This window comes from Drosophila rhopaloa, unplaced genomic scaffold (assembly GCF_018152115.1).
Source record: "Drosophila rhopaloa isolate 14029-0021.01 unplaced genomic scaffold, ASM1815211v1 contig_115, whole genome shotgun sequence".
NCBI classification, from domain to species: Eukaryota; Metazoa; Arthropoda; class Insecta; order Diptera; family Drosophilidae; genus Drosophila; species Drosophila rhopaloa.
In genome coordinates, this window is record NW_025334990.1 from 13,328,552 (window position 1) to 13,354,847 (window position 26,296).

Below are 26,296 nucleotides of genomic sequence, written 5' to 3' on the forward strand. Positions count from 1 at the left end.
TGGGTAAGTCCCAAAGCTAAAAATCTTTAAGTTAACACATGATTTTTTACCACTTTTTAATAAATGAAAAAAAATCAAAGCCAAAGAAAAGAAATGTAAAACATTTATAGAAATGACAGTTTAAAGCCAAATATATTTTAAGTAAATAAAAAAATAACCTGAGTACATTGACTACCCTGACAAACTATTCCATGAATGTTAAACAAACTGAAATAGCAACAACAACTAAGTAAATTGAGTGGCTAGGCAACTGAAACAACACAACACAAATAAAAAATATAAACAAACAGGTTACTCGAGTTTCGTCTTCGTCGGTGTCAATGAAAAAGCTGAAAAGATCCCAAGAAACAACACTCGATATAAAAGATGAATTGAAAGCGAACTGAACTCCAAATCTGATGAATGATCGCTATCGAATGGCAAAAACAAATGGGAGGTTTTGAGGAAATCCAGACAAAGACCCAGAAGGGCTGTTGTTACGTGGGGTTCCAAAGAATATCAATAGCATAGAAAGTGGCATATCGATGGATATAATCGAACAAAGGCCGATCTGAAAGCTCAAAGCTCTCGCTTTTTCTCTCGCCCTCTCACACTCTTTGTTGAAATCAAAAACTGCAATAATTGCAGCAAAAATAACTAAAATACAGTGCGGAGAGCAAAGCGTGGCGGGCAATAATAACTGTAGCAATATTACAAAATCGCATTGGTCCGAGGCTCGCAAAAGCAAACTGAAAACTGAAAACTGAAAACACACCAAAAGCCAAGCTCACACAACAACAATGAGATAATAAGCCCACAAAACGGCAACAACAACAGCAACAACAAGTCGGCACGAAAAGTTGTTTCAGCGAAACAAAAATATAAAACAAAACCAGCTCAACTGATCTTAAAACTGGGAAACAAGCCCATTTTGTGGGCTGAACTAAAAGCAAGACAAAAGTCTTGAACACAATCGTATACATGTATATATCCCCCTCCCGAGATTTAAGATCCTGCTCTAGAAATCTTGTTTCCAGCTCTGAATTGTTATAGGGACAACTGTCCCTTACATTTCGAATGTTAATACACTTATTTCTGCTTTTTTACTTAGCACTCTCAATCCTAGATAAATCGCCTATATCTCTTTCATTTCCTTTTACTTAATTCACCAATTAACAAGTTCAAAACCAAACTCATATATGAAGTAAAAATTATGACCCAAAACTTGTCTGCAAATTAGTAAAAGCCAACACAACATGTTTTTGTTATATGAGGTAATAATCAAAAACCGAAGATCAAAGAAAATACGACTTGGTGTAGCTCTGCTGGACTGACATGTGCTGACTATTTTAATGATGGAAAAAAATTGAAAAACTACTGCTTCTACTAAAATAAATGAGTTCCTAGAATCTAGTGTTAAATATTTCGAACACGATTTAAGAATTAAAGAGATTGTGAAACAGAAATAAGTCGAATTCTAGTAAATTAAATTAATTGTTGGAAACCTGTGATAATTGAGAAAAAAAAAATGTTTAATGGTCAAAATTTAATTTTAATGTTATGACCCTTAAATTAAAATTTATCAAAAAATTTATATCATCAGTTATATGATATGGTATTTTGCATACCCCAAAACTTGACGCCATTACATTTAATAAACCGAACAAAGTGTAGAAACCCAGATTGGATAAATTATTTTCAGGTAAAAGAACTTTACAAATTTTTTTATAACGCAATAAACCAATTATCGAATTATTGTTATAATAGCACTTAAAACTGTTTCAAGTTTAATATTTTAACTTAATATCTATAAACTCACCTAAGTTGGTTTCTGTTTGCTTCACCAAACGGATTTTTATGGAATTTTCAAGTTTTCTACAGCACTTTCATAAGCGGGCACAGAGCACTATCATTATCGATGCAAAGGGCTTTGAATACTTCAATAATATCTTAAATGCAGTTTAAGGATGGGTGATTTCAACGATATCTGGTCCGAGTGCTGTTCTGAAACGCGCGGCGATCTCCAGAACACACAGCCCGGGAATCGAGATCCAAAGATGGGTTTGATCGTGGTCGGATTAGATCGGTGGCCGTTACTGGGACTAAAGCCGGGGCTATATATCCAGAATCGGGGCACAGAACACTCGCGATCGCGAACGGAACGGAAAGAAAGACGAGCAGCGATTAAGCTGGAGGCGGTCAGTGAGCAAAGATTAAATACGGCGTGAAATTTGCTTGGCAGTGAATTTTTTTCTTCTCATTCGCTTATAAATATTTTTTTTCTTTATTTTCGCTTTTATTTTTTGTAAACGAAATTTATTTTTTCACTCAATTTCGTTTCATTGCGAGCGCATTGCTTTTATTATTACTTACTTCCCCGCCTTCTGGGGGGGAAGAACACAAAAAAACATAAACAATGAAGAGCGCGGCGACAGCGACGTCGACGTCGACTGCAGCGGTATGAATTATACTGGGTGTGCGAGTGGGATGCCAAACGACGGCAGATTCACTTTTTTTAATAACTCTCTTTACTTTTTTGCTTTTTGCACGATGCGATTACGAAAACGGGGTAAAACGGGGCGAGAGATTGCAAATTGAGCTTTGTTTTGTTGGGGAATTGCACTTTTGAGCTGCGCTGACGTCACGATCTTGTCACTGCCCGTTGGATAGAATATATACTATCTGGCAGCTAAGACAGTAACTTAGGGGGATTTTTCGAAAATTGATTTTGAGCGATCTGCATAACCGTTTCTCGAAATGGAAATCCAAAGGTTGGTGGCTATGTCTTTGACGGTTTTTTGTGGCCGTCTACGGAAACAGGTCGGCGCACACTAAAGTTAACGCTCGCTTGGCCCGCTCGACGGAGTCCAAAATTGATCCAAAGCTGGCGGTGCGAGCGGGACGGCACCATCGGCGGACCGAGAGCGGAGCTTTGGGCCAAACTGCTAGACGATCTGATCTGCTGGCTATAAGCCATAAGCCAAAAGCCTTGAAAGCTCTCCAACGAAAGCGAAAACATAAAACACTTGCATTTTTCGTTCCATAGTTCGAGCTTCGCTTTTGAGCCAGCTTTTGAGTGAGTTTTTTTTGGGCCCTCCATATGATTTCCATCTGCCACTGCGTTGAATGACTCTTTGAGTGAAGTCCGCCTGATTAATGTTGTAAAGACTCGCCTTAATTAATCTTTGGCCGGGAATCTTCGCATTGAAAAAGTTACGAATACTCCGAAACATTTGGCATTGTTTAATTGGCGAATCGAATGTTAAATTAATTAAGAAGATGTCATTTGGGCATTGACATCGCTGACACTTAGAACAGGAAACTGAGGATAGAACAACTCAGTTCAAAACAATCGTGATCCATGTCTAACGGTTGATATAAAGTAGTGATAGATCGATCTAAAAAGCTCATTAACTTCAAAGTCCATTTTTTAACATTTTAATAATAAATCCATTAGCCAAACAAACTATTTATGTTGTTAGGCAAAATTTTAATTTAATATTTGCCTTCTAATCTCCCAAAAGAATGTTTTTCTTTATTTTATAACTTGTAAAATTGTTTTTTCTTAATGTGATTATGGCCTAACACCATTTCGTGACCAAGCTTTGAAGGCTTAATCTTAAAATTCTATAACAAAATCTCCTAATGATTAACCCAATTCAACAATCTAATCCAAAATTCCATTCAAGTCACTTCCCCCATTTACAATCAAGACAAAGCAAACAAAACCCATTTTTCAAAAGTGTTAGAAAAAATCGTTTCATTCACACCAAGTTCAATGGCAGTGCGGCTGCGAAATTGTTTATGTTCGCATTGATAAAAACTCATTTAACTCCCACGTGAATATATGCATAAGACGTATAAAATATTAAGATCAAATCGTTCCATTCAAAGTGGCCCAATTAAAAAGGTAATTGTCACACATTGAGAGATCGATGTGAAGATCTCAATGGGCCGGGTTCCCAATAAAATCGGGGCACAGTGAACCGCCTACGTAAGTCCAGCAGCTGTGGCAACAGGATAATCAAATGCTTTTTGGGTGAAACGGCAATGAACCGATCTTTGGGGATGACTCAACGGAGGCGCACGAGATGTGGGATTCGAGATCTCGAGACCCATCCTCCCACTTCACTTCAAATCGACCTCATTTGAATGCTGCTGGCAAACAACCCATGCAGATCCCATATCTGAGTGCATCGCAGAGTGTAGCATTTCAGGCGACATTTAACTCGAAGTTGTAGATATTCATCTATTAATGAGCTGTGAATTCCACCCCCCCATTGGCACCCCTCCTCCTCCCAATCGCCAATCTTTAAGCGCTGCCAAACAGGTTTCGTTTTGGCAATTGAACTCATTACTTTTATGCGGATTTCGTGTTAATTACTTTGCATTTGTTTACATTACCTTAAAATTGTGCTGTTTATTGGCCAAGTCTTGACTTTCTCACAGTGCATCGCATTCGAGCTGACTTCTCGTGCATTAAATATAATTTGACACATTTTCTTTTGACTTCTTGACAATTGTTCTCGCTGTTTGTCAGATGCAAAATTGTTGAACCCCAAACGAGTTTTTTTTCCTGGGAAGAGGTGAAATGAGTCGTCGTGTGGCATACGAATTTTTCATTCTAATTAATTGATTCCCAGGCTTTTTGACAAAAGACGAAATTTTCGGTTTAATGTTTTTGCATTGTTACTTGGCTAAAATTAGTCTCACAGCCTAAAAAGTTATTGGCTGAGTCCAAAAACTGTATTAAAGAATATTCCACTCTTAAAACCTATTTTTTATTTATGATTGTGTCAATCAATACAGATTCCAATCACACAAAAATATATATATTTTTTATTTATTAGTCTAGTCAATAAAAAAACACAACACAAATAAAAGGCTTAAGGTCATTGGGGAAAATGTAATTCCCCAGGTGGTTGATTAATCAAATTGTAAGTTTTTCACATACCATCTGCACAGATATATAAATCCATGTCAAATCAAAGGGTCAATGTCAATCTGCCCGCATCGATAACCCAAAAATTCAAAGCCAAAAGAGGTGGAGAAAGATAGAGCGTTGGGCAACCGCAGCTGAGGTACGAATCACCGATAAAAAGGTTAACAGATCATCGCATCCAGCTTGTAATCCCCGAAACTCTACAACTCACACATGTGAACAGAGTTAACGAGGCGTCAGCGTACACAAATGATACATAAAACATATAAAGAGAAACATAAAAATCCAAGCAAAACCCATTTAAAAATACATCCCAGATGGAATCAATATTTATGTGTCTCCTCCCCCGAAAATTTCTACAAAAATAAACAAAGAAAAGCCATAACACATTTGCATAATTTTCAACATTTCACGCTACTTTGGCTCTGCTTTTGGGACTTCGTTTGGAAATCTTAAAATCCGCCAGCGAAATATTTACGAAATTGTCAAACAAAACGTTTGGTTTATTGAAATGATGTAATAAGCCCAACAACTAAACAAACTAATCTGGTTTAAGTTAGCTCAGGGAAAAATCTAAAGAAATATCGAACAGGTGAAGCGGATAAACGGAGTCCCGACTTAAACTGTAGAAATGTTCATAAATTTAAGGGGCAGACAGGTCGAACAAGTTGAACAAAATTGCATCGAATCGATTATATTATTATTTCCATTATGTCAGGTCGAAGCAACTGCCAGCGACTACCGAATGCCCAATGGACTAACGTTTTGGCCAAAAAGGCGCCGCCATTAATACAATCTGGCCCATAAACTGGGTCTCTTTCTCCCCCCGCCGCCTCACTCTCTTCTGGTTTATTTTGGTTTGTTAGTCGGCCAAACAAATCTATAAATATGCATAAAGCTGGCTTAAAGACAGGCGCACACACGCGGATACCCATGGTTTTTGGCTCCTGGTCTTGCGAAAGCCACAGGCAAAGCCCCAAGGCACTTAGCCCGGTTCAGGCCACCGCCATTCCGCGTCGCCACTGATGGCCAAGTGCTGGCCGCAGATTTTTTGATTGCTCTTTGAGCTGACTCTAGGAAGTGACAAGGAATTATTTGATTGTCTTTCGCTTTTTCGGAATGTGAGCACAATCATTATAAACCATTTTCAGTGGGAAATCAATGCTGCACACCATCGCATTATATATTTTATAGCGAAAAACTAAAGCACCAATTAAATGGCAGATAGTCACATCATTCAATAAAATCTTTATAGGAAAATCTTAGAAGTCTCACAATCCCCGAATATCATGTCGTTTCAGATTATTCATATCAAATACTCAAACTTAGCAAACATACTTTTAACGAATACAAATATAACTTTTTTTTGTAAATTTATCTTTTTTATTCTGTACCATTTTAACAAGAACTGCTGTAAAATTGGGACACACAGACATACAAAACTCCACCGTGGCTCAAGAGTATGCTGCGTCTAATATATATATACTATGGAACTCTGTGTCCCGGCTGGACAACTTTGCGAGCCCTTAGTCATGGCCAGAGGCACTTCATCGTTCTCTGGTTAAAATACTGGGTGATCTATGCCTTCCTCCAGGGATTTGCAGTCTTTACAGATTTCCTCATCGGTGGACTGCCATTTTACGCTGCTCTTAAGCTGATCCTGTCCATATGCCTATGGTTCAGTGCCCCGTACAGCACCAATCACTTATTTAATTTGATCGGGAAGTACGTTTTGGGAAAGCTCGAGCCAACTATAGATCGAGGTGGTCGCTGGCATGATGCTTTAGGTAGGAAGCTCCTTCACAGCCTTATACAATTACCACTGGCAACAACGGTTGTCCCAAACAATAAGGACGAAGAGAGGAAAGGACCCCGGCTCAACGGCCATCTCTTGAAGCGAGAACTGGCGGATCTCATGGCCGAGATTGAAAAGGATAAGGCCGACAAACGAAGAAAGCACGAAGGGTGCAAGAATCTCCGTACCCCTCTAATGGAATCTGGAGAACGACGATTGCAAACTTCTTCCCTAGACAGGTTGGATCGCGATTCTATGCACAACATCATCGACTATCTGACCCAGAGATTGGAGAATCAACAGCCGGGAGATAATAGGCCAAAACCCTGGCGATGCAGCAACAGAATCAACTCAGGTCATCCCAAGTAGATTCTTGAACTGTAGTATTACTTGTTTTCTTGCCCTTGCAAATGTCACCGACTAAATGCGGAATCTGATCTGATCGGATTATAAGGAATCTTGTGTTGATTCATTTTCGGGGAGTTTACAGAAGCAGCTGTCAGTCTGGCGCGATTTTCCATTAATCTTCAATTAGAAAAGTTCAATGCCAGAGGACGGGGCATGATAATTGATTCATGGATCGGCGCCAGGAATCGATGATCCGGCGATCAGTAGCAATTTGTTGGCCAATGGCCTACAATGTAATTACAAATTGGCGAACAAAATTGTGTCCGATAAATTGTTGAAAGCAAAGCAGAACACTTATACCGATTTGTGGGGATGCAGCTGATTAATTGCAAACGACGGACGGCAGGCATAAACAAAAGACTGAAGCAACGAACTTGCTGCGGCGGTAAAAACGCGTGTTGCGACTTTTTGGGGAATGCTGCTGGCAACAATCTTAATGCAATTAGCACACTATTAATCTTGATCAAAATACAAAATTCAACAAATTCGCAATAACAACCGCAATGTAAATGACGCATTCGTCACCCATTGTAAAGCAATTTGTTTCAATTTTGTTTATCGATGATCTTTCGGGTATCCGATTCAGTTCATCGGGGTTTTCAACAACATCTCGATGGGGGTTAAAGCAATTTCTAGAACCAATAAAGGAGTATTTCATTTAATAAACATTTATTACTTTATTAATTTCCTGTATTTAATTTGATTATAATGATCAATAAATAACAATAAGCGTTTAAATTGTTTAACAGGAAGAAAATTTGTTTAGCACATTAAATATAATTAATAAGTGCCAAAATTGCAAGGTTTTATATTAATACAACATTACTATGTTCAATAGGTAAAAATTCTAATAAAATGTCTAAGACTTGTAATTAAGTGTTCATTAATGCTGAACTTTATTGATTTATTTATATGTAAGAGCATTAAAACAAATTTACCTGTACTTAAGTTTAACTAAAGTTTAAAAAAGTTTCGAGGAAATACTTAACATAAAAACTTCGAAAATAAAAATCCAAAAATGGTTTCATTACAAAATATTTATATTTATTTTTGCATAGTGACTATTCCAGTACAATGTTTAATCATTTACATTGAAAGATAATTTCATCAGCTGCCTGCACCCACATCGAGGTGTCATTAGCTTCTTACCCAAGTTCCTTAGCCTTTGGCCGGACTTTTCTCACTTTTCAGATTAAATGCTTGGGGTAAGCTCCATTTAAATTTGGGTTAATCAGCGATAAAGCGCGCATTGCCATTGACAGCATCGAAGCAAAAAACAAGAAGAACAATACAACGCGCAAAACAGAGTGCGAAATAAATATTTACATTTACATATTTTGTAAAAAAAAATAACAATAATAATAAAAATGTGCAATTAATAAATCGGCTTTGTCTCGCATCGCTAATTGTTTGTCATTAATTTGCATAACAAAATTAATTGGCGGCATTTATGCAAATCCCAAAATCCCACAAAAAATTACTTCCTAGGCGATGTGCCAAAAGATGACACCCCAGTGGAGCTCAGAGCCAAAGCCACTTGAATTGAAGTTCAAGTTTTTGCAATTGACCCACAAATTAATTATGCATGCATGTTGGTAATTGTGATTTTTGCCTTTTACAATCGAACACGTAATGTTCCCCACCGCTCTCCCTGTTCCTCCATTATTTTCTGCGTTATTTCCGTCAACATTTCATTTATTAGACACAATTACAATTGATTTGGAGTTTCGGTTTCAATTGCTGAAATGTCTGTGAATTGTATGGGAACCTTTTCTTGATGGCTTTTTGAATGCCTACCCGAAATGTCATGAGCGTTCAGCTGTGGGCAGGGTCATAACGTCGAGTTGAGTCTTTTTAGGTCTGTGTGTGAAAGAAATTTCTGACGAAAATCGATCTGAATCAGAATGCCAATGATCCTAACCTTGGAACAGAAAAAAAGTCCCGCATAAGATTTGTTTTTCAGTAAACTCAATTTCCACGTGTCACAACCATCTATACATTAAACTCATATAAAATGTACTCATTTATAATTTTAATTAAAGTCCGTTTATTATGATTACAAAGGGATAATCAAATCGAAAAGCTCTTTTACGGCCAGATAACAAATTTATTGCAAATTTATTAATTGGTTTATTGCACCGCGACTGATGTTTATTACAAATATTCAAATCATGTGTTTTATCTTATTTTCCATATTCTGGTAGTGTGAAATACACCTTCACCTGGGCTCGTTCCTGTCGATCGAAACTGAAGGTGGTGAACAGACCATAGTCCCCAGATGGAAGGGGCATTATGTCCAAGACCTTCACCGGGAATCGAAAGTGCTCCAATATAATTTCAGGCTAAAAAAATATTAAAACAAAAAATTTACGCATAGACCACAAGGCTTAAGTAAAACTTACCGGAATTGGGCACTTGTTCACATTGGTTCTATTGCCGAAACTGTTGAGAATGATATTGACAAAGGGATGATTCCGTTTCTCCAAATACTCGCACACATCCGATTGGCGGATATTATACAGAAAAGGTTTGTAACCACTGGCTTTTTTTAATAATTCCATTCGCATCTGCAAAAGAATTATTTTATATTTAATTTCTTTTTAAACAGTATAATATGAATTTTAAAGTTAAGCAAGCATTGCTTTTTACTTATAATCTAGCACTGGATCCTTTTAATCAGTTTACAAGGAAAAGTTTTGCTTTAGCACATGCCTAAAATTCAGAATTGTCATACACATAACATATTTCCTGGCAGACATTAGTCTAACAAATTGTTTTAGATCGATACCTTGGCCAGGAGGATTATCATAGAGCTGAATGCAGATCGACATGTATCTATTCAGCTGTCTCTCGCGTTTCTTGTTCTTCGTGTATGGCACTTTGGGACCAGCATGGCACACCTATAAGACGCTCAACAGCGGCGATGAGGAGTTTCTGGCCTGGGCAAAGTACTGGATAGTCTACGCATTCCTGGTCACCGCCGAGGTGCTGGCCGACACCTTTCTGTCGTGGCTGCCGCTCTACATGCCCACCAAATTCCTCCTGGTCCTGTGGATCGTCCTGACCGCACCGGGGGCCAATGTCTGGATCTTCGATGCCATCCTTCGTCCGGTGCTGGCCAAGCGCCAGGAGCAGATCGATCACTTCCTGCACCGGGGCAAGGACAAGCTCCTGAGCGACGTCTTCGTCTCGATGTCGCAGTTGTTAGTTCGCAGTCGGACCGTTGTGCTGCCTTTTATGTCCCAGCTTTGGTCAAAATCAAGGCCTTCACTCCTGGGCGCTGAGAATTTCAATGACTTGGTGGACGCTTCTGGAGTTAGGGCATCGGAGGATGCAGACTCGGCTTCCACTTCGGTCCGCACATCAGCCCAAAATCTGTCCAGTTACTCCAGTCCCGTTGGCAGCTTAATGATCGTCAACGATGATTTCGAAGAGACTCAGGTGGGCGTTTCAAGGGCCACCACCGATCTGCACTCTGAACAATCCCTAAGCGACGTGGCCAAGAACAACATAGTGTCACTGGAGTCATCCGGTATCCTTAATCGCCGTGTCCAGCGCAAGTCCAGGATTTCCAAGACGTCTACCGATGAGCCTACCACCGCCTTTTCCTCGAAAACAAACCTGACCGGTCAGAAGGACGAGCTCTATGACGATGTTGGGGATCTGCTGGCCAAGTCGGTAATCGAGGCTACATGCCAGGAAACCCGTCAACATCTTCAACCCGTCAATCGTCGACGGTTGACTCTCCCTAATTCAACAAAATAGTACATCTTATTGATCGAAAAGCCCCAAATGAGGGTTTAATTACTGAGTTATTGCGAAATATAAATGAATAGATTTTTGGTTCTAAGGTATGAAAGCTCAACTTTGCATTTAACTTGAAGGGGGAACTCACTTGATTTGTGGATCACACACTTAAAATTATATTCCGTAGCAAAAGACCAACTTACTGACATTGGTCCTTTTGGCCAGTGTAATATATGGGCTCTTAAACTCATTTCCACCACGTCCCTCTTGACGGCATACAATCGGCACAGGGAAACGGTGGCAAAGTTTTCATCCATACTCAAGCACTCAATGTTTGTGAACTTGGCAACTCCTTGGACCTGATGTGAGCTAAAGATCGATATATAATCCCAATCATATCGACAGGGAACTTGCCTGGGAAATGTACCACAGCCCACTCAAAAATAAAAGCTTTCTTAGAGTGGCCATAACTGCCGGTTCTGAAAAACGATTTATGACTGACGAATGGCGTCATTTTGGGGATAGCGAAACAAGTCAACCGAAAATTTAACAGATAAATATCAACCATTATGAGCAATTATTAATTCTTTTTAATTACATGAAGTTTCGATTTGTTGCTGAGTTTTTATTTTAAATAACTCTTATTGGTCTGTATTTAACAGGCGGCACTTAACTAAAACTAGGAGAATGTAAACTAGATTTGGGGTATTGGTGTGTGGGACGTATTTATGGAATTACGTTGTATAGTGTTTATCGGCCTAATCACTGGCCTCAACTTCCTCATCCTCCTCATCTTCATCGCTAGCATTGCTGGCCTCTTCGCTTCCCTCCGCTTCGCTTTCGCTCTTGGACTTATTATTTTTGGCTTCACCATCGGATGTTGGTTTACTTTTCTTATTGGTGGGCTCATTATCCTTGGACTTGTCCTTCTCGTCGTCGGAGCTGGTGGAATCGTCATCGGAAATGTACTCCTTGCTCTTAAAGCCGCTTCCTGAGGTATTGGCCTTTTTGGATGGCGAAGGCTCCGATTTGCGTTTCTTGGTCGCCTTTTCAGCTTTCTCGTTGTCGCTTTCACCGCCGGCTTCAGGCTTGTAGTCGCGCATCTCGTCGTGGTAACGCTGCTTGTCCTTGGCCGCTGCCTCCTCCCACTTGGACTTGTCCTTCAGCTCCCTCCACATCTCGCCGCCCTTTTTGGCAATCTCGGTAACCTTAATGCCCGGATTATCCTTCTTAATGCTCTCGCGCGTGTCGTTCAACCAGAGCATGAAAGCAGTAGTGGCGCGCTTCGGTTTGCCGGTGTCCTTCTTCTTGGTAGCTTTTTTCTAGTAAAATAATAATAAAAGAACGTTAGAATATGCTACAATTATTTACGAATTTTTCTTACTGTTCGCTCCTTCTCCCTGTGCTTTTTCTCCTTTTTCTCCTTCTTCTCTGCCTTCTTCTCCTTCTTCTTTTTGGCGCCATCGCTGTCACCATCTCCGCCACCTCCGCCTCCACTAGCATCGCTGTCATCGTCCGAATCACTCTCCACGTTGCTGTCATACTCCTCGGCCACATCGGACTCGTTCTCGTTGGGCTTGAAGTCTTCATCAGTGGACTCCTCATCCGAATCGTCGCCGTCGTCGTCGTCCTCCTCTTTTTCTCTGGCCTCCGCTTTGAGGCGAGCCAAGTAGGCATCCGGTTCGTTCTCGTTGTCCGAGTCGCCAAAGTCAACATCCTTGTAGCCGCTCTTGTCCTTGCCCATGTTGCTCACATGCAACTTCTTCTGTGTGATGAAGTCGAAGAGCTTGGCGTACTCCTCCTTCTCAATGGAGGAGAAAATGTGGACGGTTCCGTTCTTGAGCGTCACCTCAAAGTCGAAAGAGCGTGTAGAGCCTCCGCTGCGGGCAAAGTTCACCGAACTAATCTCCTCGAAGCGGATATGTAATGGGGGCTTGTGGATATAGATGAATCCCCGCTCCAGGGGGTACAGATATCCAGCGGCGGCCTTGAAAGAGCAGCCCACGGCCGCGGTTCCAGAGTGCCCTATGAAATTACCGGGTCCGGTAATCTTCCGACCGATAAGCACCTTCATCACCTTGCCCATTACCTCGTACACGGGTCCGGAGATCTCCTTCTCCAATTTTCCCTCGTACTTGTCGCGCAACTCGGCCTCTGAGAAAGGCAGCTCAATGGTGGTCTCCTCATCGGGAGCGAAAAGCAGAACCAGATAGTGGTATCGCGTCTGGCCCTGCTTGATTGGCGGATCCAAGGAGAGCACGAAGAACATCTGCCGACTGTCCTTGTGCGGCAGCATGAAAAGCCGCAGCACAGAGTCCATGGGAATCTTGTAGTCGAACGTCTTGCCGTGCAGCTGGAAAAATGTGGAGAAGATCTTGATGTCGTAGCGACCGCGAGGCGTAAGGATCTGGATCTCCCTGAATATGGCAATGGACTCGCCCGAAGCCGAGATGACCGAGGCCTTGCTCATCACATTCTGGTGAAACTTGTCCACCGGATCCTCCTCGGCCGACTCCACGGCGGGAATGTGAAAGCGCATCTCGAGTAGACCCACGGGGGCATCATCGTTCTGGTGAAATTCCAAGGTAACCTCGTTCTTTCCGGTTACGCACTGCGAAACGTGCGACAGGGGCACCTCGAAAATGGTCTTCGACTCCTTGTCGAAGCTTAGGACGGAGCCCATGAAGCGGGCGGTGCCCCAGTTCCAGCCCTTGACGCACATTTCCTTCTCGACCATGTCCTGCGAGTAGGCCTCCTTGATGAACTTGCCAAGTTTCTCGTTCTCGCTGTCACGGAATCCTGAGAAGCGGTGGAGTAGCCCGCTCTTGGTGAACACCCGCAGTCCCCAGGTGCCCACAAACTTCTGCGAGTTGATGAGGTCTATGTCCTCCGCCGAGATCTGCTCCACCTTGCCGGTCTTTGTGTTCTTAAAGATGATGTTCTGGTCGGTCAGCTTTAGGCGTCCAGAAGACTTTTACGTGGGAAAAGAGAGAAGGAGGAACCTCAGTCAGGCAAAATGTGCAAAAATCGCCGGCGAACTTCGCGACTCACCAAGACACCGCGCATTTCGGCGTTTATGTCGTTGTACTCAAGCGAGTCCGTCATTGTGCGGTTGTACTGCTCAAATAACTAAACAAATTAACAATATATTACACCTTCTTGCGAAATTGTCTACAACTTGCAATAAATTCGGGTGACAAAAAAACAACACTGCGCGCCTAATTTTAGGTTAGACGCCGCTGCGAACCAAGCCAAAACAGAGTGACCGTAGCTGGACTCAAGCAGTATATTTGGTATATTTGCCTTGTTACATTTAAAAATTAATTTTAATGAATTTTATATAGTGTACTATTTGAATTTATTCCTCCTTTTATTATTTCACTGTTTTGGAATGTATGCAATGTAAATATGCATGTGAAACTTTGATGATCAAAAATAATTTCAGTTTAGCTTATCCTCTAAAATTTACCGAATAAAAGATTTATATGACATAAACGGTCCCACAAACCTTGGTTTTCAAATTTAATTTGTATCCCGCCAAGTAAAAGAGCTTATCAGGCACAAGAATCCGCACAATATTTAGTATTCGAAAACCAGAATCACCGGATCTTTATTTTATCGAAAATCTGTGGGAAATTTTGTATCAAGCGATTCGGAAGAGAAAGATTTCCTATAAAAATGACTTAAAAAGTGCCTTAAATGGAATGGAACCAAATAATCGTAGAAACAGACAAAAAACAAAGTCGTCAGTAAGCAGAAGGGAGGCGCAAGAAAATATTGAATTGAAGAAATTAAATTGTTATTACATTTTTAGTTTCTTGTTTTTATTGGAAATATTGGTTTGCTTTCATATTTAAGAGTGTGGTTTTTCGTTCCTTTAATAAATTTGTGTCTCTAAAATACTGCGTTTAAATTTTTGAAATATCGTTGCTGGTTAAGGGCGGTGTCGATTTGAAATTTCAGTTAGGTAAATCTCGCAATAAGCTGAGCCACAGATTCTTCTGGAATTGAAAATCCCAGGGTAACAACGAAGTCTATATCACAATTGTCATAAGCTTTAGACTCAAAGCAACAGATGGTGGTGGTGTCATTGAAGTGCTTGCCTATCTGTTCGAGGAGATCATGCACCGTGCAGTATACCCGTGGTAAAGAAAAGGTTATCAGACGCTGTTCACCGCTGTTTTGGACAACCAGCATTTTGGCAAAACTTGAATCACGTTCTGCTCGTTTATTTCTTAGATGTTCCGAGTGGATTTCATAGTTGTTGTGCGAAATTCTCTTCAATGATGATTTGAGCCTTGGATGAACTATAGCAACCGGCCTCCGAGATTGCATGTTTCCGCTTTTTTCTATTTTAACATAATAAAACTTTATTTTTAAGCGGGGTTCACATCAAGCTTATTACTCACATATTCTTGGAAACAAAAATAGAATATTCCATTATTTCGATGTAATGTTACCAGATGGTGGTAACTTTAATAAATTAGGATTTATGAATATACTTTTTCAATATAATATTCAAATATGAAAACGGTCACTCAATACTTTTGTTTACCAAATTAGCCGCATTTTTTCAGAAGAAATCTTAGAGAATTTAACTTATTAAAAGCCATAAGCCATGCAACGTGGTAAAATATCCTTTGGAAAAATCCAGTTAAATGTGAATAAACCGCCCGCAGAGACGAAATCAATTGAAACCACGACGAAAAATGAGAACGAATCCTCTGAACCCAGTGAGAGTGGTGGCGGATTCAAGAAAATTGGCAAGGAACAGATGATACGACAAATCGAGGATGTGGCCGAGGATCTGGAGAGCCAGCACCTGAAGGAAGTGATGGGCATCAGTGGATTCGGGCGCAAGGCGGCCAAAGTATTCGACATCAACGAACAGATAGAAAAAGCCAGAATTACCCGCCCAGGATTAGACAAAAAGAAGGAGGAAGCCAAGCGAGACGAGGAGGATAAAAAATCTGAGGACGAAGAAGACGTAATAGGACCTCTACCCCCATCTGTAGTGGAGGATGAGGACAAATCAACGAAGGGGGCTTCCAAAGACGAAGACTCCGATGATGATTCCTCCGATGAGGATTCCGACGACGAGCAGAGCCTTGCCAGGCGGATACCCTACACTCACGAGGTGCAAATGCAGCACGGATCGCGGGCTGTCCTGGCACTGGCAGGCGATCCTTCGGGAGCCCGTTTGGTCTCCGGTTCCATAGACTACGACATGTGCTTCTGGGATTTTGCTGGCATGGACTCCGGCATGCGTAGCTTTCGGCAGCTACAGCCCTGCGAGAACCATCCAATACGCTCCCTCCAATACTCCGTGACCGGCGACATGATCCTGGTCATCTCCGGAAATGCCCAGGCCAAGGTGCTCGACCGTGATGGTTTTGAGAAGCTGGAGTGCTGCAAGGGCGACCAGTACATCTCAGACATGTCGCGAACCAAGGGGCATGTGGCGCAGTTAACCTCGGGCTGCTGGCATCCTTTCAACAGGGAGCAGTTCCTAACCGCAGCGCTGGATGGCACCCTTCGCATCTGGCAAGGATTAAAAGCCAAGGAACAAGTGCAAGTGATCAAGACGAGGGCGCAGGGAGGACTGCGCACGAATGCGGCATCGTGCAATTTCAACAGAGACGCCACACTCATAGCAGCGGGATGCGTGGACGGATCCATTCAGACATGGGATACTCGCAAGATGTATGTGAATACTACGCACTGTGTCAGGGAGGCTCATCAGAAGGGCTCCGAAATCACCTCCATTGTGTTCTCCTACATGGGCCAGCAGTTGGCCACCCGAAGCAACGATGAGACCATGAAGCTGTGGGACCTGCGGCAGTTCAAGAAGCCGCTTCATACCTGGTCGAACTTATTTTCCCGCTACGACACGACGGACTGCTGCTTCAGTCCGGACGATAGGATGCTGGTCACCGGCGAATCGCTGCCCAAGGGTCAGACCGAAGCGAACTTGTACTTCTACAGCACCAGGAGCTACGAGGAAGTGCAGCGAATTCCTGTGTCCAACTCGCACGTGGTGAAGACACTGTGGCACCCGAAATTGAATCAACTATTCGTGAGCTGCGGCAATGGAACCATCAAATGCTATTATGACGAACAGCGAAGCATCCGGGGAGCCAAGTTATGCGTGGTGAAGACGCATCGCAAGAGGCAGCCAATGGAAATGGTGGGAGTTTCCCAGATCATTACTCCGCATGCTCTGCCCCTGTTCAGACAGGAAAAGTCGCGCACTTCGCGAAAGCGGATGGAAAAGGCGCGCATGGATCCGGTTAAGTCCAAGAGGCCGGACTTGCCCATCACGAGCGGACAGGGCGGTCGAGTGGCCAGCTCTGGAGGCACTCTCTCCTCCTACGTCATCCGCAATCTTGGCCTGAGCAAGCGTGTGGACGACGACCAGGATCCGAGGGAGGCCATCTTGAAGTATGCAAAGGATGCTGCCGAAAATCCCTACTGGATAGCCCCCGCCTACAAACAGACGCAGCCAAAGGCCATCTTCTCTGAGAAACTGCCCGCCGATGAACCGGCCACCAAGAAACCCAAGACAGAAACAGACAAATAGGTAGTCAGTCTATTTATAAGTGCTTAGAAATGTAAATAAACTCGTTACGGTTACAGAACGTAGCTTAACTTTAATCCTTATGTTAACAAATGAGTAGTGCTTGGCTAAACCATCACCTCTTGCAGGCGGTAGCAGTCGGAGGCAATTTTCCACTTGTCGTTCTCGGCAGTCACGATAAAAGTCTGCTGGAAGTTACGGATCGACTGGTGGGCAAACTTGACGGTGCCGCTGGCCAGGATGAGGTAGGTGAGCTGGTTGGCCACGGCCGGATCGAGAATGGGCTGTGCATCCAGAGTGTTCATCTGGTGGCTGGATGTGGGCAGCTCCAGGAAGTAGCGCTCGATCATCTCGCGACCTGTGGCCCCGTTTCCATTCCAGCTGAAGGTGGCATTATCCAGATACAAACGACCTATTTGCTGCAGGGGGGTAATTTTTTTTCATTTCGTTTTTTCTTGAAATTGCCGGTTCTCCCGGGGATTTTAACTCACATGTCGCCGGTTGTCCACGGAGGCATAGTAAAGACGCGTGAAGGTGTCCGCCGTGCGGGCGCAGCTCTCAATCTTGCCTTTCAATTCCTGCAGACGTTTTTGGTTATTTTATATAAATAAAAAATTAAAATTATTAACTCACGCTGTTCATTTTGTTGATTCCCGTAGCTCTTCAATTAGTGTGACCGTAGTATGTGCAACGAAACACACCATGTTTTCAGCAACAGCCGTTTGTGGTATTTAATTTTAGAATTCAAATCAAAAAATCCGTTATAAATCCTAATATGAATAACCTTAATTTTTTTCAACACCTTCATTATATTTCCGATAATGGCCTAAACCACTTAATAAAACGGTCTAAAAATAATGACCTCACGAGTCGGGATTGACAATAAAATATTTCTCGTTCATATATGTTCCCACAATACATACAAATATTTTATGTTAAGCAGATATTGACTAAGAATTGAGAAGATATAAAGATTATTTCAGGAAGATTATTTTTAAGTCCAGAAAATATAAAAACTCCACATTTAATTTTAAAAGCTTTTTATTTCTAACCATAATTTTAACTAGACACAATTTAAAGCATAGCGATCACAATTTAAATTAATAAACTTAACATTTGAAGATTTCCTATGGGAGTGACCAAACTGGGGGACACACTGGAAAATCGAGGGAGACTAAAGACTACGAGGCACTGTGGCTAGCACTACGAGTATGTCTAAACCTAGCTAAGCTAAGAACTGATTTAAAGCTAAACCCCCAGGATTATGCGTCTGTCCCCCGATTGGTCTTGAGTGGTTGCAGGGGCTGCAGATTCACCGTCTTGTAGCCTCGATCCCGTCGGAACCACAGCCAATTGTTCCCGTTGAAGTAGTCCTCGATGTGCTCTAAACTACGTCCCTTTGTTTCCGGCTGGAACATACCCATGAATACAGTCAGCAGCAGACTGGATACTCCAAACACCAGGAATACTCCACGCATTTTAAGCATGGCCTGCAAAGCGGGGAATATCTTTGCGAAGATAAAGAGCGCCACGTTCATAGACGCAAACACTCCACCCGCAGTTCTTCCCCGGATTCTGGCCGGGAATAACTCCCCGATCATGATGCCCGGCATAACCATTAGGGCTGTGTTGAAAATGATATAGCCCAAGAGGCAACCGCCGCCCACCAAAACGTCGTAGAACATTTTGGGCTGGCCATGTCTAGCATACTGAAAGGCACTTAAAGCCAGGCAGAACATGCCGGAACCGATTCCCGAGACGATCATTATGTTGCGACGGCGCACAAATATCAGGATCACACAAAAGCACATGCAGCACACTACCCGTACAGCTGCCGTACCAATCGCCGCTTTTTTGGGATTGAATTCCGCTCCGAATTCGGAAATCATATCGATGGCGTAGAAGATCACAATGAAAGTGCCGGAGAACATCTGCAGCAGGGAGAACACGATCACAATTACCAGGGGTTTGAGTGCCGCCCTTTGGCAGCACAGCTGGAAGATGTTTTCATTGGTCCTGGTGGTGACACGCTCCTTGGCCAATCTCTGCTTCATATCGTTCAGCTCCTTTTGGGCATTGATTTCACTGCCCCGCAGAAAGGTGAGTGCCTGCATGGCCCGCTTGTCAAAGCCATTACGGAGCAGCCAGGCGGGTGTCTCAGGGATGCAGAATATGGACACCATGGCCAGCAGAGGCAGGATGTTGGCGCACCACGCCACACTCCGCCAGTACATAGTGGACCCGAGGGAGTAGACCAGCAGGATTCCGCTCGAGTAGGCCACGTAAGGAGCACAGATTAACAGACTTCTCAAATTGGGCTCCGCCGTCTCCGCAATGTAGACCTTAAAAAATGTAGAAAATAATTTATTATTAACTCTGATATAACACAGTTTAACCTACATTAAACATAATAACTTAAAGTGACGATGTGTTGTTATCGGTAATGTAAGTTACATGAACGACCTTTTCTTTATTGTGATTAATCCAACAGGGAATCACTTTTTAATTAAAGTCACTCACGACCACTCAAGTTAAACTTATTCCAACAAACAATTTCATACAGTACAGGGTCACTAGAGCATAAACATCTTATTTATGTTGCAATCTAAGTACAAATACTATGATAAACAACATCAACCTGGTAATCCAAATTTGCTTTTCAGTCCATATATAGAAACTCAAGGATTATTTCATTTCTGGTCCTAGCCCTGAATAAGGTATATAAATATATGTCACCAAAACTGCTTGTTCATATATGTAACTTTTGGCTTAAAACCCTTGTTGATATTTAGATAACAAAACTAAGCTTCAAAAACCATTTGTGATGTTAAACGAAACTATCTTTTGATTTGACTTGGCCCTGAACTTAGCTAGAACTTTCGCCAGCAAAACAAATTGATCTATTTGAGGGTCACAAAAGCATCAACATCTTAATCTCTGGGAACTCTTGGATGGTAATCATAAAATCGTAAATCACGTCAGTCAGCGAACCATTAATGAAAACGAAACTCGCCGGGGGAACACGCGCAACAAGTCGACGCCCACCCATCCATTCATCCATCCACCCAGCCACCCACCCGTACAGCCCACCCACCCCGAAAAGCACCCATAAGCTGCAGCAACGTTATTATAGACTAAGGTCAAGAATCCGGAACTACTATGCGTATAATGCGGAGCGTGGGCTCGTGTGTGCGGAAAGCTTTTGCTAATGCAAATGATGCGCTGGCCATTTAAAGTCCGGGAGCGATGACGATGACGCCGTCGACTATCGTTATCACTTTGGCCGCAAGATAAGTCACGGACATATCCATAAGATACTCGTAAATAAACAGCCGGCGGACTGACGACGCATTATTAGCGTAGACATAATGGAACCGACCGGAGAAGCCGGGACAATGTAGAATGTAGCGTCAAGTGGCCAATTGACGACCTGTCCACCTGTCACGACTGCTCTTTTGCGTTCCCCACGGGAGTGCCATTTGCGGGGAGTTCAAGGCTCCGTCGATTACGGTTAATGGGTCACTCGGACAATTCCGACTTTTGTCACGTACGGGTTCCGGGTTTTCGTGTTCCGTATGTCCCATGTGAACGAACCCCTGGCCAATGGCATTGAGTCACTCACCTGTCCAGGTCCACCTAGAATTCCGGTAGCAAATCCGCAGAGGAACCGGGCGATGATCACAAATGTCAAGTCCTTGGCAATTGCCAGTGTGCTCCAGCCTATACAAAGGGGAATTACTGAGATTATCAGGGTCTTGCGGCGACCCAAATAATCCGCCAAAGGACCTGATAGCAGCGATCCAAAAGGGGTGGCCAAACTATGGACACTGGCTATAGAAATATTTAAAAGTCAATGGGGTCTTCAGCTCAATAAATGGATTAAACATACCTATCCAAGCGCCCGAATCCTTATCTATGGGAATCTCAGTGCTATTATCCGTCAATTGGGGCAGCAAAACGGCGGAAAATCCAATGGGCATGCCACAGGCAGCCGAAAGAATAAGAACTGCACAAGTGGCCAAAATCTAAAAGAAAAAAAAACGTTATTTGATAAGACAGTTTTGTAATTATAAATAATGTTCAAAATTGACCTTTAAAGATATTTTTAAAGATTTTTTTAACGACCTCTAAGAATTAATGTATCTAAATGAAATCTACCGATCATATCATCAATGTTTCGGCGACCGCCAATCAATTGCCATCAATTGAAGTTGCAATTGCATCACGGACAACTTTATTTTGATTTGCGCTGATAGTGATAAACGATCTGTGACCGCTACCCATTGACCACTATACATAGTGTATGGCAGTTAAATTTGTGACGCCAGCAAACTGGACACGAACACCCTGAAATTGAATGACATTTCCTGCCATTCGCTGACATTTCATTCGACTCAATTCCAGAGGCTCCGTCACATGTCCGCCACATGTAGCCCCCAACCGAAGCGTTTTCTAATCATTCCGCGAAGAAAGTTCAATTGCGTATCTTATCATTTTGTCCTTCACAGAATATTTAGTATCTGTCACGCATGTCTTGGCGAAACCCCGAGATGTCCGATGTTCGACAAAGCGGTTGACAAGATTGTAAACCAAAGTTTGATTTTATGCTTAAGTGCTAAGTGTTAATTCAATGGGAACGTCTTTATTGGTTCAAATCGTAACTCTTTTGTCTATCCCAAAATTAAGCCCATTTGTTTTATTGGAATTAGAATAAAAAAGATTTTCTCTCATTTATTTTATCATTATTTCTATTCATTTGTTTCCCCATTAACTTACCTGATTTATTATTCCCCTTCGATTGGCCACGTCGTCATCCTGCTCATCAATTGTTGAAAGTTTCCTGGAATTATGGTTCCCCAGTTTACATTGAAACTCCGCTCCTGGAACCACATGATAGGATGTTGTGTGGGGCACAAATTTAAGATATTCATCATCTCTATAATTGGGAGTTGACCAAAAGAAATCAGAACTTAGAAATAATAATTCACCAAAATTAAATGCTTTTAAACAAAACATTAAAGATGGATATGAAATTCAGAAAAAAATGCCACGGGTAAATAAGGTGTTCAATTATTATAGTTTGATTAGTGAATGAGTTGTAATAAAATAATGACTAACTGATTTCACACCCAGATAAGATTGCCAAACTATATATTAATGCCCCTTAAAGCCTTTTTTGTTTTATATAAACAAATATTGGGTAATAAAAATTATTCCGCTATTAGGTTTTATTGTCAAGGTACTCCGACACTTTTCCAGCTTAATGGGCTTAACGAGTTGCAATTATTGGCAATTCATGGGCACTTGGGAACCGTTCGGATCGGTAATACGGGGCAACCCTTTCACACGCCACTCAAATCAATCCAGTTGCATTCCCATTGTTACTTTTACCGTGTTTTGCTGCACTTTATCCGGTCAATTTATGGTTTTGACTCATTGCTAAAAAACATTGGCTGGCCGGAGGGTGATAAGCAAAACGCCGGAGAGCAGAAAATACGTCACTTTTGGGAACCAGCTGTGGTTTTCAGGTTTGTTTTGGCGCTGAGATAAGAAAAACATAAGAAAAAACGCTTAGCGATTTGAGCGTTTCGCTCTCTCGCTCTTTCGCTTTGAAGCTTTTGTTTTGCTTGTGTTTCAACAGCTTAAATGTTAATGTATTTGTTGTTTTATCGCTTTGCAAGGTTAATATGGAGTCACGTTTAATGAACCGAATAAAACTTTCTTACAAATATTGAAAAAATTTGAATATACATAAACAGTGTGCCAAATTAGTTTTGCAGCACAATGAAACAAAGTGGCATTTATAGGCCTACAATTATCTGCGACTTCCCCTTTGCATTGTCACTGATCCACAAAACTGCAAACCTTGGACATCTAAAACTCACTTTTAGCAATGGTAACACCATACATAAGTCGGTTAATCGTGATATGCATGTTAAAAAATTAAATAAAGTAAACCGATTTTGTCCAAAAAATTTAAAAACAAAAGAAAATCTCATTGTTTGACATAAACAATAACAATATCGCAATGTCAATATAGCAGTATCGCCGGTAGAAATCGTCTGCGATTGATTGAGGAAGTACAAAAGATAATGTCACTGGTTCAATGTACAAAAATGACTATCAAAATAAACGGGTTTGGCTTTCCTTAAAATTGAAATGCACTCTAATTCCAAGAATTATGAATTTAAATATAACAATTAGTTTTTAATGATCCTTAAATTCCTAGAGTAAGCTTTCCAATCACAATCAATCGGCGTGACTGAAGTCCAAGTCGACTTTATTTGCCCATCAATATGCTGATGTGTGAATTGAAAAAGTCGCCTGCACGACTGTATGGATTCTATAAACTGAAATGCTCACCCACTGTTGACACCACAAATTAGATAATTTATAGCACATCGGCACACACTCGAATAAAACAATCATCTGGGAGCATGTGGCTGCCAATCGAATGGCCATCCAACAAATGATTTCGCTTAATTGAGGCAATCGGCATGGAAAAGAGGGTAAAGTCAGCCAGCTGATGGCGCCATCTCCAGCACTCAATCAAGGATTAATTTCATCACTGGTTGGCATGGTAGTTCCGGTCTACGCGGCGTATACATAATAACTAATCGGAATTTAATAGCGAGATAAGATAAGCACGAAAAAGGCTCGAGACCAACGAAATCTCGGAAACTGGTTAAGGGTAATTTAAAACGAAAGCAATAGGCTTATCACCAAATAATGATGAGGTTCACCAATCCAATTAGGGAATTTCCGAAGCAGAGGAAAGAAGAGACCAGAAGAAAAATTTCACAATTTTCGAAACCTACTCCTGATGAGTAATAACAAATCAATCAATATTTATCTTTAATGCACGCAAACTGAAAGACTTAAATTCTTAAAGAAAGCAATATAATTTTTATTCAATCAGGTCAATCAAGGCATGTAAATTGTTCATTGATAGATGTGGCTATCAGCCTAGAAATATTTCAACTCATCATGAGATTTGATAACGTTAAAATAACTTTTGTACACACCTCAAAACAATGCACATTTTAAGTCTATAAATTCTGGTGACCGCGAAAAAATGTACTTTTGTTTTCACTTAACACGTGTTTTGTCTGGTAAATACCCCGTATCTAATCTCTTTTTTTGGAACTAATATATAGAGAAGTTAATAATTTATTATCATTTTGTGAGGTAATTGAACGGAAATCTTTCTTTTGGGACTACTTCGTTGATTACTGAATACTTTGTACCAAAGACTTTTAGACAGATCTGACTGGCATTCTGTACATTGCTACAGATAAGACATATTTTTTACTCGAAATCGACTATTAGGTGGCATTGAAACACCCCTTATCGACGGGTGCCCAAATAACTAGCAATAATCTTGCACTGGGAGTACTTCAGAACCTTCAGGGTGGACCCTAGCAACACAAATGCAAAAAAACAGCCCGAAGAAACTTGTTTGTGGTTGCTGCTGGGGTTTAAAGTCGAAGGGGGTATTTTTAGCTGGCCAGACAGTAAATTCGAATAAAAATTCTGATGAGTGGACACAGTGTTTAACACAAACAAATGCACGAACGATAATTTTTTGTTTTGTATTTTGTTTTGATTTGTTTTTTTTTACCTTTCGGCACTCATTTTAGCCAGCTATAATGAAGGCAAATTAGTTCAAGTAGTTTCGAAATTAATGTATGGAATTCTTTCGCTTTTTCCACCCTTTATATAACTAGTCGCGACTTAATGGGCTCGCTTCAGATGCATTTGTAAAACAAGGCACTCGATCGCGTGGTTAATATATCTCGGAACTCGGGGAACACAAAACACTGGAAGAAAAGCGAGCGACTACGGAGGAGTGACAATTACAATTCATGCCAAAACGCACACTGGCTGGCAAAGTGGTTTGGATGCGGCTTTTATTTATGAGCAGCGATCGACGCTGCGATCGCAACACGCACACAAACAGACTTGCCAATTATTTAGCATTCTCTCTCTTTTTTAGCATGCCACCTTAGCCGCTCGCTTGTGCTGTCTCCCTCTTGCGCGCCTGCTGCGAAAGCATGCTTGCAAAAAGGTTCTTCCTTTGCTTGACCAAGATCGCAGCTGATCGTGCTATATGGCACTATAACAGTTATTTGAGCTCTCTTTATTTCCACTTTCTCTCTTCTGAGCGACGTAAAGTTTTCAAAAAGCTTTTTCTCTAACTAGCCAATACTAAAACCAGAATTTAGATCGCTAGTGTGAACTTATGGAATCTAGAATGGGGAAAAATAAACAAACAAAAAAATCCAACTAAGTGCTATAACTATTTATCCAATTGTTTTAACTATGAACGAAAAATCGCATTATTTAAATATGTTATGGAGTTCAGTGCCATACATTTATGCTTATATTTTAAGCATACCTTTACTTTTGGTGTACTAAGAGACAAAATGAAAAAAGAATAGTTTATTAATATCAACTATATTATTCTTTTCTTTTTATGTAAAGGTCAACATTTGTAATCTGGTTTCCAAATATTTATAATTGGCATTGCTCGAAAGATCCTAAAATATATTACAAAAGCTTAAAACATAAGTTTTATGTTAATTTGTTCAACTACAGACTTTTTGTATACTAACAAAATTAATTATGAAATTCAAGATTGTAACGCAAATTAAGTAAGTGAGAAAATCATTATTGTTTTCTGAGAAACAAACGGAACGATGAGTTAGCAAAAATTATCGTTATTTCTAGGAATTCCAAATAACAGATTTCCAAAACAGTAGTTATATTAAATCGCTACATATGTATTTTGCCACCTGCCTCCCTTTCTCTCTTCTCATCCCAATTTCTCTCAATAGACAAGAGCCTG

The 26,296-nt window shown here is 41.3% G+C and overlaps 8 protein-coding genes across 16 annotated transcripts in view; 3 read left to right on the plus strand and 5 right to left on the minus strand.

The window, feature by feature from the left end:
- Positions 1-2,802, minus strand: part of LOC108040812 (venom metalloproteinase 3) — a 48,887-nt gene extending 46,085 nt beyond the window's left edge. For all 9 annotated transcript variants that reach the window (XR_001769096.2, XR_001769094.2, XR_001769092.2 and 6 more), the window contains exon 1: positions 1,799-2,802. The gene's annotated coding sequence lies outside the window, so the exon portion shown is untranslated. The remainder of the gene's footprint in view (positions 1-1,798) is intronic.
- A 3,452-nt stretch (positions 2,803-6,254) lies between these two features.
- On the plus strand, positions 6,255-7,173 carry LOC108040806. The gene has a single exon (XM_017118416.2). The coding sequence runs from the start codon at positions 6,384-6,386 to the stop codon at positions 7,083-7,085; it is 702 nt and encodes a 233-aa protein (XP_016973905.1). The 5' UTR covers positions 6,255-6,383; the 3' UTR covers positions 7,086-7,173.
- Positions 7,174-9,230: 2,057 nt separating this feature from the next.
- Positions 9,231-11,339, minus strand: LOC108040804. Its single transcript, XM_017118414.1, has 4 exons — positions 11,286-11,339; positions 11,075-11,230; positions 9,527-9,691; positions 9,231-9,466 (listed from the first exon to the last, which is right to left on the minus strand). The coding sequence occupies exons 1-4, from the start codon at positions 11,337-11,339 to the stop codon at positions 9,308-9,310; spliced, it is 534 nt and encodes a 177-aa protein (XP_016973903.1). The 3' UTR covers positions 9,231-9,307.
- Positions 9,801-10,989, plus strand: LOC108040803 (receptor expression-enhancing protein 2). The gene has a single exon (XM_017118413.1). The coding sequence runs from the start codon at positions 9,942-9,944 to the stop codon at positions 10,887-10,889; it is 948 nt and encodes a 315-aa protein (XP_016973902.1). The 5' UTR covers positions 9,801-9,941; the 3' UTR covers positions 10,890-10,989.
- Positions 11,340-11,429: 90 nt separating the features above from the next.
- LOC108040895 (FACT complex subunit Ssrp1) lies at positions 11,430-14,116 on the minus strand. Its single transcript, XM_017118560.2, has 3 exons — positions 13,923-14,116; positions 12,256-13,842; positions 11,430-12,193 (listed from the first exon to the last, which is right to left on the minus strand). Exons 1-3 carry the CDS (start codon positions 13,974-13,976, stop codon positions 11,630-11,632), a joined length of 2,205 nt encoding a protein of 734 aa, XP_016974049.1. The 5' UTR covers positions 13,977-14,116; the 3' UTR covers positions 11,430-11,629.
- Positions 14,117-15,393: 1,277 nt separating this feature from the next.
- Positions 15,394-17,499, plus strand: LOC108040878 (gastrulation defective protein 1 homolog). Its single transcript, XM_017118537.2, has one exon. The coding sequence runs from the start codon at positions 15,490-15,492 to the stop codon at positions 17,449-17,451; it is 1,962 nt and encodes a 653-aa protein (XP_016974026.1). The 5' UTR covers positions 15,394-15,489; the 3' UTR covers positions 17,452-17,499.
- On the minus strand, positions 17,449-18,158 carry LOC108040880 (NTF2-related export protein). Its single transcript, XM_017118538.1, has 3 exons — positions 18,082-18,158; positions 17,940-18,026; positions 17,449-17,867 (listed from the first exon to the last, which is right to left on the minus strand). Exons 1-3 carry the CDS (start codon positions 18,088-18,090, stop codon positions 17,556-17,558), a joined length of 408 nt encoding a protein of 135 aa, XP_016974027.1. The 5' UTR covers positions 18,091-18,158; the 3' UTR covers positions 17,449-17,555.
- Positions 18,159-18,471: 313 nt separating this feature from the next.
- On the minus strand, positions 18,472-25,319 carry LOC108040798 (facilitated trehalose transporter Tret1-2 homolog). Its single transcript, XM_017118407.1, has 5 exons — positions 25,070-25,319; positions 22,225-22,384; positions 21,338-21,473; positions 21,071-21,279; positions 18,472-19,790 (listed from the first exon to the last, which is right to left on the minus strand). Exons 1-5 carry the CDS (start codon positions 25,081-25,083, stop codon positions 18,711-18,713), a joined length of 1,599 nt encoding a protein of 532 aa, XP_016973896.1. The 5' UTR covers positions 25,084-25,319; the 3' UTR covers positions 18,472-18,710.
- Positions 25,320-26,296: the final 977 nt, after the last annotated feature.

Excerpts from the sequence above, each read along its gene's own strand:
- LOC108040806 (XM_017118416.2), top strand. The coding sequence starts at position 6,384 with ATGCTGCGTCTAATATATATATACTATGGAACTCTGTGTCCCGGCTGG.
- LOC108040803 (XM_017118413.1), top strand. The coding sequence starts at position 9,942 with ATGCAGATCGACATGTATCTATTCAGCTGTCTCTCGCGTTTCTTGTTC.
- LOC108040804 (XM_017118414.1), bottom strand. The coding sequence starts at position 11,339 with ATGGCCACTCTAAGAAAGCTTTTATTTTTGAGTGGGCTGTGGTACATT. Across the intron at positions 9,692-11,074 it reads GGCCAAAAGGACCAATGTCA|ATGCGAATGGAATTATTAAA; the intron begins GTAAGTTGGTCT and ends ATTCTTTTGCAG. Across the intron at positions 9,467-9,526 it reads TGAACAAGTGCCCAATTCCG|CCTGAAATTATATTGGAGCA; the intron begins GTAAGTTTTACT and ends ATATTTTTTTAG.
- LOC108040895 (XM_017118560.2), bottom strand. The coding sequence starts at position 13,976 with ATGACGGACTCGCTTGAGTACAACGACATAAACGCCGAAATGCGCGGT. Across the intron at positions 13,843-13,922 it reads CCGAAATGCGCGGTGTCTTG|TCTTCTGGACGCCTAAAGCT; the intron begins GTGAGTCGCGAA and ends CCCACGTAAAAG. Across the intron at positions 12,194-12,255 it reads ACAGGGAGAAGGAGCGAACA|AAAAAAGCTACCAAGAAGAA; the intron begins GTAAGAAAAATT and ends TTATTTTACTAG.
- LOC108040878 (XM_017118537.2), top strand. The coding sequence starts at position 15,490 with ATGCAACGTGGTAAAATATCCTTTGGAAAAATCCAGTTAAATGTGAAT.
- LOC108040880 (XM_017118538.1), bottom strand. Across the intron at positions 17,868-17,939 it reads CCGTGGACAACCGGCGACAT|CAAATAGGTCGTTTGTATCT; the intron begins GTGAGTTAAAAT and ends ACCCCCCTGCAG.
- LOC108040798 (XM_017118407.1), bottom strand. Across the intron at positions 21,474-22,224 it reads GAAGGGGAATAATAAATCAG|ATTTTGGCCACTTGTGCAGT; the intron begins GTAAGTTAATGG and ends TTTTTCTTTTAG. Across the intron at positions 21,280-21,337 it reads GGATTCGGGCGCTTGGATAG|CCAGTGTCCATAGTTTGGCC; the intron begins GTATGTTTAATC and ends ATATTTCTATAG.